At 58.8% G+C, this 16,708-nt stretch overlaps 2 protein-coding genes across 4 annotated transcripts in view; one reads left to right on the top strand and one right to left on the bottom strand.

Moving 5' to 3' along the window:
• The window catches only part of MYO1D (myosin ID), a 363,813-nt gene extending 355,634 nt beyond the window's left edge, over nucleotides 1–8,179 (top strand). For all 3 annotated transcript variants that reach the window (XM_053211546.1, XM_027034402.2, XM_015083443.3), the window contains exon 22: nucleotides 5,827–8,179. In XM_053211546.1, the coding sequence (XP_053067521.1) occupies nucleotides 5,827–5,983 (157 nt within the window). In that variant the 3' untranslated portion in view covers nucleotides 5,984–8,179. The remainder of the gene's footprint in view (nucleotides 1–5,826) is intronic.
• Nucleotides 8,180–9,543: 1,364 nt separating this feature from the next.
• Nucleotides 9,544–13,446, bottom strand: CDK5R1 (cyclin dependent kinase 5 regulatory subunit 1). The gene is made up of 2 exons (XM_053211549.1): nucleotides 10,585–13,446; nucleotides 9,544–10,076 (listed from the first exon to the last, which is right to left on the bottom strand). Exon 1 carries the CDS (start codon nucleotides 13,312–13,314, stop codon nucleotides 12,391–12,393), a length of 924 nt encoding a protein of 307 aa, XP_053067524.1. The 5' UTR covers nucleotides 13,315–13,446; the 3' UTR covers nucleotides 9,544–10,076; nucleotides 10,585–12,390.
• Between the last annotated feature and the right edge of the window lie 3,262 nt (nucleotides 13,447–16,708).

Raw genomic sequence — 16,708 nt, 5'->3', positions numbered from 1 at the left:
GCTCCTGGAGGTCATCCTTTCCTTCTTTCAGCTTCCACTTTGATTTTAAATATTCTTTCGGTGGAATTTCGTTCACGTTTCTAGACCCTGGTAAGCATCAGGGCCATTGTGAGCTCCGATCGTGCTGCTGGAACCAGCACAGCACCGTTGCACACTCGGAGCCACGAGAGAGCAGTGGACACAGGGGACACTCGGCTCAGCCCGGGGCGGGGGCGGGCAGTTCTCGAAAGCTCTGGGGAACGACTGAAGGGGTTTCAGCAGGGGAGTAACGGGCTCTTTTTGTGCCTTGAGGAGATATGTCTGAGGGCAAGGTGGAGGACAGGTTTGAAGTGGGGTGTGGGGCAAACCGAAGGCAGAGGAATCCATCGGGAGGCTTCAGCGGGGCTGAGACCTGGGCTGGGATGGTGGCAGTGGAGAGAAACCGAGAAAGCTCGGTGAACAGAGCGTGGTGACTGGCTGCGGGCAGCAGAGGGAGAGGAGGGATCCAGGCTGACTCCCGGCTTGCAGGTCTCATGACCAGGTAGATGATGACCACTCTTGCAGTCGTGGGTGTGACAAGAGGAGGGGACCAGTTTGAGGGAAGGGTCCAAGACGATAGCTCAGTGTTGGACACAAGAAGACACAGCTGTCGGTGCAGCTCAGGGCGTTTGTCTAGCAGGTGGCTGCAGATGTGTGCTTGGACCTCATACTAGGCTGGGGATGCTGACTGGGTAACTGTCATCGAAACCACAGGCATGGGTGACATTACTGTGGGGTAATGTCTGAGATGAAAGGGACTAAAGATAAAACAATACTTAAGGAGTAAGTTTGCTCCTGCAGGAGTCCCCCTTCTTCTGAGGTGCCAGTCTGATGTCACCACGTGGCCCTCCTGCATGCATCCCATGCGAATCACAGGGTGTTCATGTGTGCCTGTGACCCCGTCAAGAATGGGAGTGCCTTGGGGCACCTGGGTGGCTCAGTCGGTTAAGCATCTGACTTTGGCTCAGGCCATGATCTCGTGGTTCGTGGGTTCGAGCCCCGAGTTGGGCTCTGTACTGACAGCTCAGGGCTTGGAGTCTGCTTTAGATTCTGTCTCCCCGTCTCTCTCCTGCCCCTCCCCCGCTCGTGCTCTGTCTCTGTCTCAGAAATAAACATTAAAAAAAAATTTTTTTTTTTAAAGCGTGATGGTGGCCAGGGCAGAGAGAGCAGAGGCAGGGCCACAAGTAGGGCACGTGGGGTTTCTGCCCACCGGTTCAGTGCTGTGGAGGCGGGCGCCAGGCTGGGGAGGGGCGGGGGACCTTGGAACAAGCTGCCTGCGGAGAGCCATGCGATGACAAGGGGAGCTTTATCTTCCACAAAGAAGTGGTGACCCCATACCTCACCAGAGGCAAACTCAAACGGGACTCGGTAGACCAGGAGGTGGGACACCCCCACTCTCAGGACCGCATGGCGCTGGACCGTTAGACTCGCTTTAGAAGTGACCGCAGTCCAAGGAGCCATTCAGCCCCGGCAAAAACAGAAGTAGCACTTCCTAGAGCCGGGTTTTGAGAAAGAAGTAGCACTTCCTAGGCCTCTGTGGTCTGACACGAGCAGCGGGCCTTGCTTCCTGAAGTGACGCAGCTACACACACACGAGCTCCAGACGCCCCTTCCGTGGCATTGCCCCCGCGAGCGCCCGAGCCTCCGCGTTTGCGCCTGGCTGGTGCCCAGAGAATGGCCTGACCCGGGGACCCTGGGGCCCGTCACGGCACGCTTGCTACACCTCTGATGACCGTGAGAAGCGTCCGTTTACAACCTGCCTGTGCTTGGTGCCAGGCGAGCTTCTTCCCGCCACGTCCTGTGAGCAAACACGGGAGCGCGTAGCGTTAGCCTCACATTCTCTGGAACACCTCGCCAGCCCCCAGAGGACGCGTTCACAGGCAGTGCCCTGCCCTGCCCCCCCTCCCGTTCCATTTCCCTTCAAAGTGCATTTAGCAGAACAGGGTCACCACTACTCCAGCAGGGGATGCCAGCAACGCCACTGAGAAGAGAAGCTGGCCCGTTCGCTTCTGCGAGTCCTGGGGGGCATCGGAGCAGACCAGTGGGTGGGCGTCTCCATGTCCCAGCCGAGCGGGGCTGGACGAGAGGAGACATTTTCTGGGCCAGTACAGCTCCCGGGGAGACTTTTGTTGCCCTGCTCTGTGCAGGCCCTACAAAAAATACAGGGCTCACTTGGGGGCCCCCGTGGATTGGGTCTTGCATTTATCCACAGATTTCTCTCATGAGGACGGGAGCCTAGGTGCAAAATGAAGGAACGTAATTTGATAAAGGCCATTTGCTGGCAGTGATGGCTTAGAACAGATGAAACAAGATGAAAGTCCCCGAATTCCAGAGTTTGCTGAGCCATTAAATCCTGTAACAGAAGATGGGGAGGAAAAAAACCCCTCCCCCTTGCAGCCAGCCTCCAACGGCAGCTGTCATTGGCTTGGCGTGCCATCAGGGGGAGATACCCTGCCCCCACCTATTAAATCTGCTCTCCTTTCTCTACAAAATGAAGAAGGTGCTCGAGCTTTATGAACATCTCCAATGTGGGGAAGCTCCAGCAAGAGAGGTCAGATGACCCTTCCGGAATGTCCACTTCCTCTCTGCCGCTTGTACCCAGCTACTGTCCTGTCTCCAGCACAGGCACAAGCACCCCCTTGCTGGTCTTAAAACCATTTCAGTTGAGCTTGAAATGAGAAAAGAAAACATGGTTTGAAGGCAAGTTCTTAGGTTTCCTTTACATCCATCCACTTTTTTTTTTTTTTATTGTTGTAAAAGACACGTAAATTTAGCATTAGTCACATTCAGTACATTCACGGTGCTGTGCGACCATTACCACTGTCTAGTTCCAGAATATTCTCATCCTCCCAAAGCCTGGAAGCAGTCCCTATCCGCCCCACTCCTGTTTCTGTCTCTATGGATTTGGGAACTCTGTACATTTCTTGTAAGTGGGATTCTACACTACGTGGCTTCTTTCACTTGGCATGTTTTCAAGGTTCATCCATGTTGTAGCCTGTGTCAGTACTTCCTGAATAACACTTCATCGAATGGATATACTTTGTCCCTTCATCAGTTGGTAGAGATTCGGATTGGTCCTGCCGTTTGTTTACTGTAAATAATGCTGTCATAAACATTCCTGCAAATGTTGTGTGAACATCCGCTTTCGGTTCTTTCGGATAGATCTCCGGGAGTGGAAGGGATCGCCGGGTCACGTGGTAATAATTCTATGTGTGACTTACTGAGGAACCACGTCATCTTCCTTTGTCACCTGTCGATGGCCGTGTGCGGACGGCACCAGCAGATGATGGCTTAGCCCAGCTCTTGAGACCAGAAAGTTGGTTCTTCCTCCAGCCAACGTTGTTCTGTTCTAAAAGCATCACATGTAGGGGCGCTTGGGTGGCTCAGTCGGTTAAGTATCTGACTCTTGTTTTTAGCTGAGGTCATGATCTTGCGGTTCACAGGTTCGGGCCCTGCACTGGGCTCTGCACTGACAGTGGGGAGCCTGCTTTGGATTCTCTCTTCCTCTCTCTCTCTCTGCCCCTCCCCTTCTTTTGTTCTCTCTCTCGCAAAATAAATATTTAAAAAGCATTACATGTAGCCCCTCACCCCCCTCTTCTGGGAAAACCCCTCAGCACCCCATGAAGATAGGCTGGGAATCGGGGCAGGGCCACTCAGTGCTATGCCAAGGGAAGGAGCAGGAGCACAGGCACAGACTGTCACTTAAGGCGACAGTATGGAATATTCCTTTGCTAAGTAGCAGGCCTCCCTTCTGGAGCCCTACAAGGATCTCAACCAATCGTGCCCGGCACTTACGAGGCTGCAGGGAGCACCTGAGGTTGGCAGAGATGTGTTCCTGGGAGGAAGCAGCCGGCCGAGCAGAGGACATGAGCCTGCACGTCATGGTGGCCCTGTGAGCCCACGGCAGCAGTGTAGCAACAAATGTACATGTCCCCCCGCCAGCACCTGGGGAGCGTCCCTGTGCACACAGTGCAGTGTGTGAGCCCCATAGGTCCTCCCTGCCCTCCAGGGGCTCTCATTCTAAAAGCGGAGACCAGTACCCGTGCTGGGACTGCTCCCCGATTGGGACACAGAAAGGCTGGGACAGAAACTCCCAGCCCCGCCCAGTGTGGGGAGAAGCAAATCAGAGCACTGGTTCTCTGCGGTTTTCTCTGTCCTGCAATCCTGCACCAGGGCCTCCGTTTTCAAGGCGAAGTTGGGCGTTGCTACCCTGTGACCCGTTCCACGGTAGCCATTCGCTCCTCTTAGGTTTCCCACCGGCCTCAACCCTGCACCAAGACTGCAGAGCAGATACTGGAGACACCCAGAGCCCAAAAGAGGGAGGAAGAGTGAAGTCGGGGGCAGCTCTCTGTAGATACTGTACTCAGGGCGCTGGGAAGGGTCTGGAGTCCGAAGGGCCCTATTGAAAGTAGCAATGTCCCAGTTGTACCAAGACAAGAACGTGGGGGTGGCTGGTGCGTCCCATCTCCCGCCTCAGTGTTTGGAATGTGGCCCTATTAGAGCCATTTCCCCAGGACTGAGTCCCCCAGGCACATCTAGAACCTACTGTGTGCACACTGCTGTACCATAGGGAGGAGAGACGCAGACACAGAAGGCGGGAGGCAGAGGCTGTCCCCAGCAGTGCACTGAGGGAAGGCCAAAGGGGAGGCCTCTGCCAGGGTCAGAAGGGAGACATCCCCAGAGGACATGATTCCGGCCAGAGGCGCCCAGAGGCTGTGGCAGGGTGACGAGGGACACGGAGGCTGACCGAGCCCTGGTAGGTGCAGGCTCGGGGTCCCAGAGGCATCTCCAGCTGCGGGCAGAGCTGAGCGCAGGGGCTTGGCTTGCCCTGGGCCAGCCCGACAGCGGGACGAGGGTCTCAGGGCCCCACACCTCGACCCTGCACAGCAGCCCTGGCTCCCCCAGGAACCCAGCCGTGCCTGAGTCACTGCCTCTGGTGGACTCTATTTTTATGTCCAAGTCTGATTAAAAATAGCTAAGCCAAGGTTTTAGCTGCAGCCGGCAAGACATTAAGTATTAAGACACCTAATGCCCACAAGTGATAACGTCGGGTCTCTTCCTGATCCACTGTCTGCCCGTGGGACACACCCCGTGAGAGAGCAGGCGGGAAAGGGGCGGGAGGAAGCCTGAAACACCTCGGCTGCGTCCGTCCTCCGCGGCGCAAGGGCAGGGGCCCAGGGGGCCCTGCTGCACCAGGCCAGCACCCACAGATGCCGCAGGCCTTCCTCTTAACCCCTTGCATCTCTCAGGCACAAAGCAGCTGAAGGGGCATGAGCCCGGCGCCGGGGCTGAGCCAGCAGGAGTGAGCGGATGGACAGAAGGCGCCTCTCTCCGCTGGGCACAGCCGGGGCGGGACTCCTGGAAGCCATTCCTCTGGGCAGGGAGGGCGCGCGGGCAAGAACCTCCAGTCACCCCCGGACGCGCCTCCCAGTTGCCACCAAAGACAACCAGTCGTCCCGAATCAGAACCCCACGCCCCTCCCGACAAGGCCCTCAGCCTGAGGCCAGAGCCTCGGCGGCCCGGTGCCACCACGTTTCCCCACTCCGGTCCAGCCCGACAGGCCAGGTGCTGCGGAGCCGGGCAGCAGGCCCCTGATGGCTGCTGGCTCTGGCTTGAGGCTGCAGCCCAGCCCCGGCCTTGGCCGCCCTCGCCCTCTCTGGGGGCACCACTTGGGACCGTGGCCCCAGGCCACCCGCGAGGCCCACAGCAGCTCGGCGATCAGCCGGCCCCAGGGGTTGCCAGGGAAGCACACCCCACTCCGGCTGCCTGCTAACTGCCCGTCTGGGCTTTCTCTTCTCGGTTCTTCCAGTGAGAAGCGCCACCTTCAAGTCAACGTCACCAACCCCGTGCAGTGCAGCCTGCACGGGAAGAAGTGCACGGTCTCCGTGGAGACGCGGCTCAACCAGCCGGAGCCCGACTTCACCAAGAACCGCTCGGGCTTCATCCTCAGCGTGCCCGGGAACTGACCGCTCACCGGGGAGGCCTCGCCAGGGCGCGGGGGCCACGGAGCCGGGCAGCTCCCCCCCCAAGCCGCTCCGCATCGCAGGCCCCCGTCTAATTGCTGACTGCCCGCTGCTGCCCGCTTCAAACCAGTTCGCAAGGGTCTGTGCTTGGAGCCCAGCCCTCTTCTGCCTCCTCCAAGGCTCCTCCCCTGAGGTCTCCTTGCTGCCTTTCTGCCTTTGGTCTCCATCCTCCTCTGCCCCGACTTTCCACGGTCCTCACTCCACAGACCCAAGACCCCGGTGCCCTGCCACAGAGCCCTGGGCTCATACCCTCGGAGACAACTTGATGGTGCCTGGAGTCAGAGAAGCCTCTGCCCTCCCCACGCCCCCTGGCCAGGTCAGGTCAGTGTGCCCTGACCCGCTGACCAGCGACCCGGCCTGCGAGGGGTGGACGCGATGTCCCCAACCAAAAACGTGCTCCCCTGGGGGACTGGCAGGGGATGGAGCCCTGCTCTCTCCGTGAGTCCAGCTTGCCACCCCTCTTTCCCCCAAGGTGACCACAGTCCCTCCCCCCCGGGACCTCGCTCAGCGCTCCTCGGCGGAACCCCTCCCCCAGCAGTCAGCCAAAGCCACCAGGTGAGCAGGTTCACCTGCAGGGCCGGCCCCTCAGCCCAGGAGCCGGCAGCTGGCAGTCCAGCTGGGTGCCCCGGGGCCGAGGCCACCTCTGCAAGAGGGAGCAGGTGCTCCAAAGGCCAGCTTCCTTCACCACACGGCCTGGGCCCGTGGTGGTTGCACACGGACACGGTGCGGCTTGCAGGGCTGCTCATCCGGTACTGCGTCTGTGGTGCCCACACTCCTGTCAGAACACCAATAAGAAAACGGAGTCACGGGAGCCAGGGAGTGAGTGCTAGGGGGCGGGGGGGAGTTGGGATGTTTTCCCCTTCCCACACCTCTGTTTCCTACTTACTTGGAGAATGAGGACCGGGGCCAGAGGGGCGGAGTGACAGAAACAGAGTTGGGGGGTCCTGGCACTGCAGGCCAGGCCAGGATGCCCACCTTGCCCTGCATACACCCCCCGCCGGCAGCTGGGGCCCGGGCTGGGCACACAGACCTCGCGCCGGGAGAGGGCCACCGTCTTGCCGGTCCGTGCCCGGCCGAAAGCATGGGCGCCTCACATGCCTTCCTGAGACCGCCCTGCTCCTGAGCCTCAGCTAAGGACTCCGCCCCGAGCCTCTGGGCAGCCCAGGCCTCCAGGCCAGGAGCCTTAAAAGGAGGGACTTGGGACACGCCGGGTGGGGAGGGCACTGAGGGTGAGCCCACGGCTCAGGAGGAGACCGGCAGGGTGTCAAAGGGACGCGCTGTTTTCTTCACTTTCTGCCACAGACGCTGCCCGCACCCTACCCCCCGCCCGCTTCCCCCCACCAACCCCGCCACGCTCCCGACCTGCCACGTTGACGCTGCAAAACACACCAAGTGCCTGAGCACAGCGTCCTGTGCCTGACATGGTCACCTGGCTGACCCCCAGGTGGTCCCAGCAGCCTGCTCTCATGCACACACGCCCCCAGCCCCGACTTCCCAGGGTCTATAAACATCCGCACCCCGTGCAGTTTGCAACAAAAAGTCCTCTTGGCATCCTGTCCTCCGACCCCCATTCTCATTCTCGAAGCCTGGTCAGCTGCCTGCACAGCACAGAGGTGCCATCAGCCTGGTTTAGCAACAGAGTTTTGCCAATCACCTTGACACTAGTTGAACCGTCCTAACTGGAACGGCGCCTCTCCTTTCCACTGACTTCCCCACACCTGTTGCTTTACGCTAGATATGTGCACAGGTATGTTTTAGACACACCGAAATGGAACATGCCAATGAGGGTTTCTCTGAGGCTGGAGTCCTTTCTCCTGCCTTCCAGGGCCGCCTGTGGCTCCCCGGCCCAGCGCAGGGGCCTCCCGCCGAGGGCCGGTCGACAAGCACTTTCTCGTGATGTCCTATCCCAGCACGTGGGAGGAAAGAACGACCAGGAACTGAGGGTGTGGTCTCAGTCATGCTTCCTGGGTGCCCGGGGAGAGCCCGAGGACACAGTGATTGTATGCAATGAAGTGTTTCTCTTGATCTAATTAAATGCAGTTTTATGGTTTGCTGCGTTTATTCCTATTTTCCATTAAATTAACTATTTCTAGAGCATATTTTGATTTACCGTCAAGAGCAATAAAGCATTAAATCTTATTTTTAAAGGTGTCCTGCTTATCTGTAATTGAGAACTATACCTACAATTGTGACATTTCAGCTGGTAAAAAGCTGTTATGCCAGGGGATGGGAGGGAGCATGAGGCACAAATAAGGTAAAATGGAGGGTAATTTACTGGAGGCTTCTGAACAAAAATACTAAACAGCTAGCGAGAAGAAAGCTGTGGGAAGGCCAGGAGGCGGCGGCGTTCAATGGAAGCATTTTGTTCCACCATTTTGAGGCCCGTGCGCTAGGCTCGAAGTTCACTTGGTTCACCGTGACTGAAGTCCAAGCGCGTACGTGAAGGAAGGGCTCCGATGCCCACAGCGGCCGGCTGGGGACCATGGGGGTGGCAGGAGAATGAGCCCGAGGCATCGGGACCTCTCAGGACAGAGTGGGGGCGGGGGCTGCAGGTGAGCTAGGTGCAGAGATGGCAGAGCATCCCCACGCCCAGGAGCCACCCGGTCACCATCATGGGGCGGGGGGGGGGGGGGGGAAGCTGGGGGGGAGAAGCACGTGCAGCCCCGCTTCTGTGACTCAGACCAAGGGAGACGCCCTGAGAAAAGTCCGTGGCCTCGATCACAAAGCTGACAGCTCTCAAGGTGCAAGCTGGGTGGAAATGCCTTCCTAGTGTCCAGGGGCACCTCCGGACCACGGGGTGCAGGTCCTGGGGAGGCTGGAGTCCATGCTGCCCTAGGCCCTGAAGCTTAGGCGGGTGGCAGGAGTGGGCACAGAGCAGTGGCCATGTAGCCGCCACCCTTGCCACAATCATGGGCCATGGTGGCTGCTGATCTGGGAGCCCCAGGGCTGGATTGGTCACTCTTGGAAACCTGCACAGAACTAAACTGGCAGGGCCGAGCCACGCGGACACCCCTCCACACGCGCTGGCCAGAGAGGAAGCATCCCGGCATCCCGGCGACGGGCGCCGAACAGAGCCTGGCCCGGGACATGTGGGGGCAGCAGCCTCAGAGCCAAGCCCCATAAATGGGGTCTTGGGTCTGGTGCCCCTTCGGGAGCCTTAGCCAGCCCCTCCCCAGGACACACCTAGGCCTGCTCCTCCCCACCCCCCAACCCCCTGGCCGCAGGGCCCTGTCACCCAGCTCCGCAGAGCCAAGGGAGCCTCTGAGGAGCAACTCCTGCCCCCGATGCCCGACTAAGCCAGAGTTGACTTCACCTGTGCTTCTCTCTTAATCACCTTAACTTTGAACACACTGGTTAAGCCCTTGCCCTGAGCCCTGACCTCCCTCCTCTCCCCCCACAACCCATAACACAAATCCAATTACGTTTGGAGCGGAGGAATCATTTCTACCAGCCCCCCCGCCACCCCCACTCGTGAATGGCATGCCCACAAAAAGAGGCCTATGTAATGGATGGTCAGTGCATTTTATTTAATCAGCACAGTACAAAAATAAATAAAAATAAGGGAAGGGGAATTAAATTACAGCCAAACTGAGCTTCATGACCTTGTCAGATTATAAACCACACATACTTACAAACACACTACACACACACATACAGGATGAGACAAATATAAATTAATGTTAACAATACCCACGGTTTGGTCAAAGAGGAACTACAGAACAAATTGCACTAAGAACATACACCGCACGCATAATTAGCAGTTTCAAATATACAGCTATGAATAATTCCGAGTGGGAAAAAAATGGCACATTTTCTTTTCATTGCAAGTTTAACAACTTTGGAACAAAACTAGATTCTAATAATGTATGGAAAGAATATATCAACCCTTCAGGTTTACAAGAAAAAGAGGAAAACCAAATCCTGAACTATTATTCCTGTGACTTGTTCTGTCGACGGGTGTAATGCTCACAGCCATCTGTTCTAAGATTATTTTTCTTAAGACACAAAATGCTCCTGGTTCGCATGCACAATATCACTGTAAAAGCAACAATTAAAGAATAAAGGGTTTTGTTTTTTTTTTTTCCGTAGGTTAGTTTTTTTTTTTTTTTTTTTAATCGTTGTTCTAAAAGTAGTCTTCATAGCAGCATGTCAAATGGGTTCACTGCCTGCACGCTCAAGTACACGGGTTCCTTCACACGATCCTGACCGGCGCAAGGGCAGGGAGGAGAAACGTGGCAGGCTTCACACTGGGGGGCGGGGGGGGCGGGGGGGGGGGGTGGCGCGGACCACAGACTTGTTTCCTTAAGTCCCCGACCACTCCTGAAATTTGCACCTCCTCCAAGAAATAAAAAAATAAATACGGAGAAAGAGAAGGAAACGCACAAAACCGGAATCCTGGGGATGCAACTTAACTGCACAGTTTCAGGCCAAGTTCAGCCGCCCAACGAGTGGACTACGGACACGCGCCCCCTCCTCTTGAGCCTCGGCACCCGAACCTCCCTTTTCCAAGCCGCCAGGGCCTGCCGCCCCCGAGGGCCGCCTACCTCAGGTCGCACGTGGCGGCGGGATCTGAACAGACAGGCCGTTCGACGGCTCCGCCCGGGCAGCGGCCAGTCTGCGCCAGCAGTGCGGGCAGCCGCAGGTTCCTTCCAGCTCCACGGCAGGTTATCTGGCAGGTCCCGGGAGGGCTCCGTGGGCCTTGAGGCGCAGCCGAGCAAACGCCCTCCCAGCACGGGGCAGGCCCTCCTCCCCTGGTCTGGGAACCGAACGCTCCTCTTAAACCGGGGCCTCAGTTTCACAGCTTTCTCTTGTTAAGCGTCAATTTCAGTAGTGTTTGTGCGGAAACCAGCAGCCACCTGGAACCTAATCCTGTGTCAAAGGACCCTCTGCCTTCCCCCGGCCCCCCCCATGCCAGCGCTCCCCGGGGTGGGGGGGACTGGGACTGGAAGAGAGAAGTCTCCAGAGCGGCTTCACGTTGCTCTTTGTTCCCCAAAGCCGGAGTGCCCGGCCATGGAGGAAGACTGGCTCCCTTCTCCCGCTCCTCTCCCAAGTCCCAAGCCACCAAATCTGGGAGAATCAGAAAGGAAACTGATTAAGCACACATTGCGTGTTCTCACAGCCGCTAGGGTGAGGCGGAAACCCCAAGCAGCAGCTGCAAATGATCAGGCGCAGAATCAGCAGGCTTCGGAAGCAAGCAGGAGCGTTACTCCCGTCTTGGAATTGTCTCCAAGATCCAGTGGTCTCCTCGGGCCTTGCAGGGCAAGGCTTCGTCTTCAGAAGAAACTGAACTGTTTGGAGACAGCTTTAAATGAACAGGGGTGGGGAAGGGGGTGGGGGTTGCAATCACTACCACATCACCCTGATCCCTGACATCACCCCCTCACCCCAGCTCTGTGGACCAAAATGTCACATGCACCGGCAAGAGGCCTTAGCCCTTAGGTGGGCACTGGCTGGTCTCGGGCACGACTCCCCCACCCGCCCGGAAGGCAGGCTGTTGGTAATGGGCACCTGCAGCTGCTCTGGCCTCCGCCACAGGGTGAGTAAGCTGCATTAGTCAAATGAAAAATTCCCCCAGGAAAGGAACTGTCCCTAGCTCCACCCCACTCCTTTAGCTAGGACCCCAAATCAAAGAACTTCATGAGTCAAACCAGCTCATTGACCAACACCACCAACATGGCTGGGAGCAGGGGACAAGGGGTGGCCAGGGGGCAAGTTCTGTGTCTTCACTAAAGGAAAGCCCTTCTCCCTAAAAAAGAAAAAAGAGCAAACCAGGGTCGTGTGCGGCCAAACGACAGGACGCAATCTTTGTACCAGGCCGGCTTCTCCATGATTGAAGAGTGGTCCCCGGGTGGCGGGCATCCGGCCTTCACAACCCCACTCGTGGCTCGGTCAGGGCGGCGAGCTCCACAAGCCTCTGGGAGAATGGACGACCCAAAACAGGAGCCAGAAAAGGACCTCCAACCGGAAATGCCAACTGCTCCCTGGGCCAACTGGCCAGAGGCCCCCCCCACCTCCGGCTCCCATGCCAGACGCAGCGGGCAGCCTCACCTGCCCTGGTCCAGCAAGGGCACAGGTGGCAGAGGCAGGTCAGTCCTTTGAATTCCCCAAAGTTGAGAGGCCGGTGGCCTGGGTGGCTCTGGATACATCTTCTGGGTTTTGCACAAGGTTTGGGAGTTCAAAAGCGCCCAGAGTTCTCAGCAGGGCTGAGGAAAACCCCAAGGAGAGAAGGTGGGAAGGGACAGGCCCTCGGTGGCTTTGCTAGACACATACTGTACACAAAATCTGATTTGCTTAATAATAAATTTTTAAAAATGAATTGAATCCTTGAGCCAGGATGCGGGCTACAGGGCTCACCGATCGAGCCCGAGGAGGAGCCGCTTCTTGTCCTCCTGACCGCTCTCATTCTTCAGGTCGGAGAACACCTGTGTGAAGTAGTGTGGGTCGGCGTTGATCTGCAGCATCTTGGAGCTCATGAGGTTGATGACGGAGAGGCAGCGGTCCCAAAAGGCCTCCTTGCAGCTCTCCACCAGGAAGGGCTTGAGCGGGTAGGAGATCTCGTTGCCCATGTAGGAGTAGGAGAGGTACAGGCAGGTCAGCAGGATGGCCTGGAGCTCGTGGTCCGAGCCCACCTCGGAGGAGATGACGTCCCTGCAGAGCATGTAGAGGAAGACCACGTTGGCCGGCGTGATGAAGCCCTGGTCCTGCCAGCCCTGCAGAAGCAGCGAGCGGTCCACGCTGCGCAGCCAGAGCACAGGGTCCGTGGGGGACAGGTGCTTCAGGCGGTAGCACCGGCGGCAGAGAAACTCGCCCAGGCAACGCAGCAGCTCGCTGGTGGACGCCTGGACGATGACACGTTTGGGCGTCCCTGCGGAGGTGAGAGCAGGATGCGGGGCCTTCTTGACCGAGGAGGAGACCCCGGTCTGGGAGCCCGAGAGCTGGCTGGCAGGGGGTGCGGGCGGCTGGGCCGGTGGGGGCTGGGCGAACGTGGACAGGTTGGCGCACGACAGCGACTTCTTCAGGTTCTCATTGTTGAGGTGCGTGATGTTGTTCTGGTAGCTGCTGTTCGGCTGCACCTTCTTGGAGTTCTTCTTCTTGGCCGACACGGCCACGATCCTCTTCCAAGGCAGCACGGAGATGATGGAGTGCCGCTTCAGGTTCTTGTCCTTGGCGTTCTTGCTGTTCTGCACGGCCGTGTAGTGGCCCACCGTGGCCGCGCCATCCTCAAACAGCGTGGCCTTCCGGTAGCTGGGGGACAGGGACAGCACCGTGCCCATGGTGCCGCTGCGCGCCGGGCGGGGGCCCGCGCCCCTGTGCGCCCAGCCTGCCGGCCGGAGGGAGAAGACAGCTCAGCGAGCCCGCGGCGGCCCCGGGCAGGAGGCGGGGGCGCTCCCGGGGGCGCGTGCTGCCCCTTCGGATCTGCGTGGAAAACAAGATGGTTCTCAGCACCAGGCGGGGCTCGGCGCCGCGCTCCTCCACCCCGGCCCAGGCGGCCCCCGCGGACTTGGCCCCGGCCCCGCGCCCCTGCGCCCCCGCGCCGCAGCCCGGCCGCCTCCACTGCAGCACCCCCCCGCCCGCCTGCCGCGGCCGCTGCGGTCCGGACGGCGGCGGGAGGGGCCCGTGCGCCGGCGGGAGGCGCCCGGGGACCCCCGCCTCGACACCGCGCGCGGCCTCGACCCCGACCCCGGCCCCGGCTCCTCGGGGGCAGCGGGCGGCCGCGGGGCGCAGGCTTACCCGGCAGGCGGCGGCTCCTGCGCTCCGCGCCCTCCCTCCGCAATGCGCGCCGCGGCTCGGGCCCGCGGTCCCCCGCGCTCGGCGCGGCTCGGCGGGGCTCGCGCTCGGCGGCGGCGGCGGCGGCGGCAGCGGCTCCGGAGCTTCTGTCCAAGGTTCTGCAGACGCCGCGGCCCCGCCCCCCGCCGGCCGCCTTCGCCTTCGCTGCCGCCGCCGCGCTCCCGTTCCCGCCCCGGCGCGCTCCTCCGCGGCCTCCTTGTCGGAGGCGCGCGCGCGCGCGCGGCCCACGCGCCGGGCTGGCCTGCTCTGGCCGGGGAGCCCGGGGCCGCCGCGGTCCTCAGCGACAGCCGGGCGCGGTGCGGACAGGGACGCGGCCGCGATCCCGAGCGCCTCTACTCGCCGCGCCCCTTGGAGGACCCGGACTCGGGCGGTGGCGGCGGGTACTCGCGGCGCCAGCCCCGCCCCGCCCCTGGGGCCGCCCCTCCCGCACCGCTCGCCGCCCGCTCTGCGCCGCCGCGCCAGCAGCAGCCCGGCCGCGTGAGAGTCCCGGGCGCCCCGCGCAGCCGAGCTCGGGGCCGGGCCGGGGGTGGGAGGGGGAGCGCCGGGGGCGGGGCCGAGGGCCGAACCCGCCCGCCGCCCCGCCCAGACACGTGCTGCCTTTGTTCCCGCCGCGGCGCCCGCAGCCGCGGGCCGCGGGGGCGCTCTCGGCCGCGTCCCCGCCCTGGCGACGCGCGGCCCGCCCGGACTGAGGTTGCCGCACGAGAAGCCATCCACAGAGGCTGGCCGGGACTCCGAGATCCCTTTTTCCATTAACATCCTCGCCACCCGGGAAAGATGCTGGGGCGCCGGGGGAGGAGAAGCCTTTGCTGAAGCCACTCGCATCCCGATGGGCTGTCCCATCGACTTTCGTGCCTCCCCCTCCGGGTCCTCTGTTCCCGCACTCCAGGTAAATGCCCCGGGCCTAGAGGTAAATAGAAATCCAGGCCAAAGAGGCGTAGGTAGGCGTTGGTAGGCGTTCCGGGTTGGTCCGCAAATACCGCCTGGCTTTCCCACACCAATAGGGCTCTGAGAGCCCCTGGGTCGTCTGCTGCCCCAGAGACGGGCCAGTCCTTCACAGATGTGATCTCGACGTTTCCACTGGCCCTCTTACCAGTTCTAGTAAAGCTGAAGCAACCGTTTTTCCAACCAGCCTCTGATCGTCTGATTTAACTGGTTTTCATGCAAAACATGTATCATTTGAAGATCTGGCACCAGTAAAATTGTAAAATTCTGACTCGACTAAGAACAATTCCTCTCACAGACAAGAATTCAGATCCTTCACAAGAATCATTCATTTGTTTTTCTTTTAGTTTTGTTCTGTAAATTGATTTAGAGTTGACCACAAACCAGAGAAACAGAAGCTCCAACCCATATCTTAATCCAGATTATCACCTCTGGACCAAAAGATAAGGAAGTGGTAATCCAGATTAGACTACCCAATTCCCTGGCCACTTCACACGAGGCTGTCAACCTGTGCCAGCTCTGCCAGTTCTGCCTACTGCCCTACACAGAACAATGCTGCTATCGAGTCAGAAAGCGCTAGAATTTGTGTATGTACTACCCAGCGATTTCTCTGTCAATAGTGGCAATTGAAAGCTTTAGGGACTTTGGTGACCGTAGAATGGAAAATGCATTGTTCTGTACCCAGAGGGCTACTTCTGAAACCTCCACAGCAGCTGTCATCTTAACTTAGATGAAAGCAGGCCCTTAGCTCGCTGCGCCCCTCCCTCCAAATGTTCCTCGGTGTACAACCTCTGCCTGCTTTGAAAATGGAGTGATCCTCAACCCTCCTTCCCTATAGTAAGGAGCTTGAAGAGGTAATCTCCTCCAGGCCCCCTGGGCCACTTACTCTCTTTTCTCTCTCTAAGGCTAAGCCTTTCTCCCACCAGCCCCAGGTGGAGAGGCCCAGAGGCCCAGCCTTTGTCCATATTGCCTCTCAGGGTCGCCTTCAGATTCTGGTGTTGAGCAAAGGTTAAATGCTTTCCATTTCACAAAACGGGCCTAGATTTCGAAGCCTGTAATCCTCCCCTTAGAACTATCTGGACCCGCCCTGTTCCCTGTACCTACAAATTTCAGTTCTAGCTATTCCAGTTCGTGGCAGACAGCACCAAGGTCCACTTTACCCCATTTCAGTTTCCCAAACCTAAGAAGCATGCACTTGCCTGGGCCTTTTCCAATCTGACCACACTCTGGTATCTTCTCTTCTTGCCTTTGTTCAGCCAGCCTTCCCTAGCACTTTCAAAAAGAGCTCTTTGCATTAGTACCTCAATCTCCTCACGTGTCAAAGGCAAAGAAAGCCATGTTTGCAGCACAGCATGAATGAAACGTACACTGCCAGCCTGCTTGCTCAGCCTGGTGACTGAGGAAAGAGGCTGACCGGAAATCCTATCCACCCGGCCATGCCCACTGTTTCAAGGCACCCACCGTCACCACCACCACCCCAAGCCCCCATCGCAGCTCCAATTGCAAGGCAAGGAAGAAAGGTCAATATTCTGCCACAAATGGCAGAATCAAGGCCCCAGAACGCAGACCCGGCTGAACGAAGCAGAGCTGTTTTCTTCCCAGTCTTCTTCAGAGAAGAGCTCCAAACCCCATCAATCAGCCTACTTATCCTATAGCCTGCCTCTAGCTTCTAGAAGGGCCAGCTTCCTTGTTATCTATGCCATTAGCCTTATGCTATAGCTGGCATTCCTGTGTATCATCAGAGAATCCCGTCCTCTGCATGGCCCCATTCCCATACTACCCCAAGAAGGAGAGGCCAAGGCCCCAGCCACCTACCTTCCAGAAAGAGCTCCAGATAAAGCAAGGCTAAGCCCTGGCTTCTGAGGAAGCCATGCTTTGTTCCTTCAGGGATCACAGAGCAGCATCTAGTGGCCCTTCTGGGCAGCACAGATTACATAA

This window comes from Acinonyx jubatus, chromosome E1 (genome assembly GCF_027475565.1).
Source record: "Acinonyx jubatus isolate Ajub_Pintada_27869175 chromosome E1, VMU_Ajub_asm_v1.0, whole genome shotgun sequence".
NCBI lineage: Eukaryota > Metazoa > Chordata > Mammalia > Carnivora > Felidae > Acinonyx > Acinonyx jubatus.
The sequence above is the reverse complement of the archived record's forward strand: the minus strand, read 5'-3'. Positions and strand labels throughout refer to the sequence as shown.

Coding starts and splice junctions, on each gene's coding strand:
- CDK5R1 (XM_053211549.1), bottom strand. CDS start 13,314: ATGGGCACGGTGCTGTCCCTGTCCCCCAGCTACCGGAAGGCCACGCTG.